Raw genomic sequence first — 1,073 nt, forward strand, 5'->3', positions numbered from 1 at the left:
GGTTTTCCTAATTCTAAAATAGAATTAATTGATACAGTAGGAGATAGCAACCATTATCAAGTTAAAATCACTTCAGAAAAATTTAACAATCTTTCTAGGGTTAATCAGCATAAATTAGTGCATGAAATTTTAAAGGATTGCTTGGGTACTGATTTGCATGCACTCTCAATCCAAACTTTTAAAACTAATAATACAAACAGGTAATTTATGAATCAGAATTTACAAAATAAAATCAAAAATTTAATACAAGAAAATGATGTAGTTTTATTTATGAAGGGCACACCTGAGATGCCGATGTGTGGATTTTCTGCAGCTGTTGTAAATATTTTAAATATCTTAGAAGTTAAATTTATTGGCATTAATATTTTAGAAGATGAGGAATTAAGGCAGGGTATAAAGGAATATTCAGATTGGCCTACAATTCCGCAACTATATGTAAATAAAGAATTTATAGGTGGTTGTGATATTGTGCAAGAAATGTATAAGAGTGGCGAACTTCAAGAGCTGTTTTCATCAAAGTAGAATAAGATTTTTATTATCATTGCGGCCAAAATCTTTTAATGTTTGAACAATAAACCACTATGATATTTTGCTCTTTATAAACAAGAGCTAAGTGTGATTTAATGACAAACTTAAGCTAACTTAACCCGAACTGCAGATAAGAAATAAGAAATTTATAGCAAATCTTGTCACCATGAAGTGGATTATATATCTGGATTACCACGGATACTATTGTATCCTCGCAATGACTGTTGCTGTATATGTCATCACGAAGGAGGGACGAAGTCTCGACTGTGGTGATCCAGGGTTGTTGTTACATTTGTTGATAATTTCCTGGATTGCCGAGTCTGTCATATAATTTGTGTAAAAAGTGAACCCGGTATAGGGTAAAATAACATAAATAAAGGAGACAAAATGACAGAAAAATACAAAAATCAAATAGATGAAAAACTGATAGATCAGTTAATATCACAAATAGATCCGCAAGATCTCATAAAAAAAGACGAAATATTCTCAGTAATGAAGAAGAAGCTAGTAGAAAGAGCATTAGAAGCAGAAATGAATCATGAATT

At 31.0% G+C, this 1,073-nt stretch overlaps 1 protein-coding gene across 1 annotated transcript; it reads left to right on the top strand.

Moving 5' to 3' along the window:
* Nucleotides 1-204: 204 nt before the first annotated feature.
* TRIADDRAFT_35126 (uncharacterized protein) lies at nucleotides 205-522 on the top strand (the record flags this gene model as incomplete). Its single annotated transcript, XM_002119042.1, has 1 exon — nucleotides 205-522. A coding segment is annotated over one exon (318 nt), but the record flags the coding sequence as incomplete, so codon positions are not given.
* Nucleotides 523-1,073: the final 551 nt, after the last annotated feature.

The sequence above is a fragment of the Trichoplax adhaerens genome, genomic scaffold (genome assembly GCF_000150275.1).
Source record: "Trichoplax adhaerens TRIADscaffold_4346 genomic scaffold, whole genome shotgun sequence".
Classification (NCBI taxonomy): domain Eukaryota; kingdom Metazoa; phylum Placozoa; class Uniplacotomia; order Trichoplacea; family Trichoplacidae; genus Trichoplax; species Trichoplax adhaerens.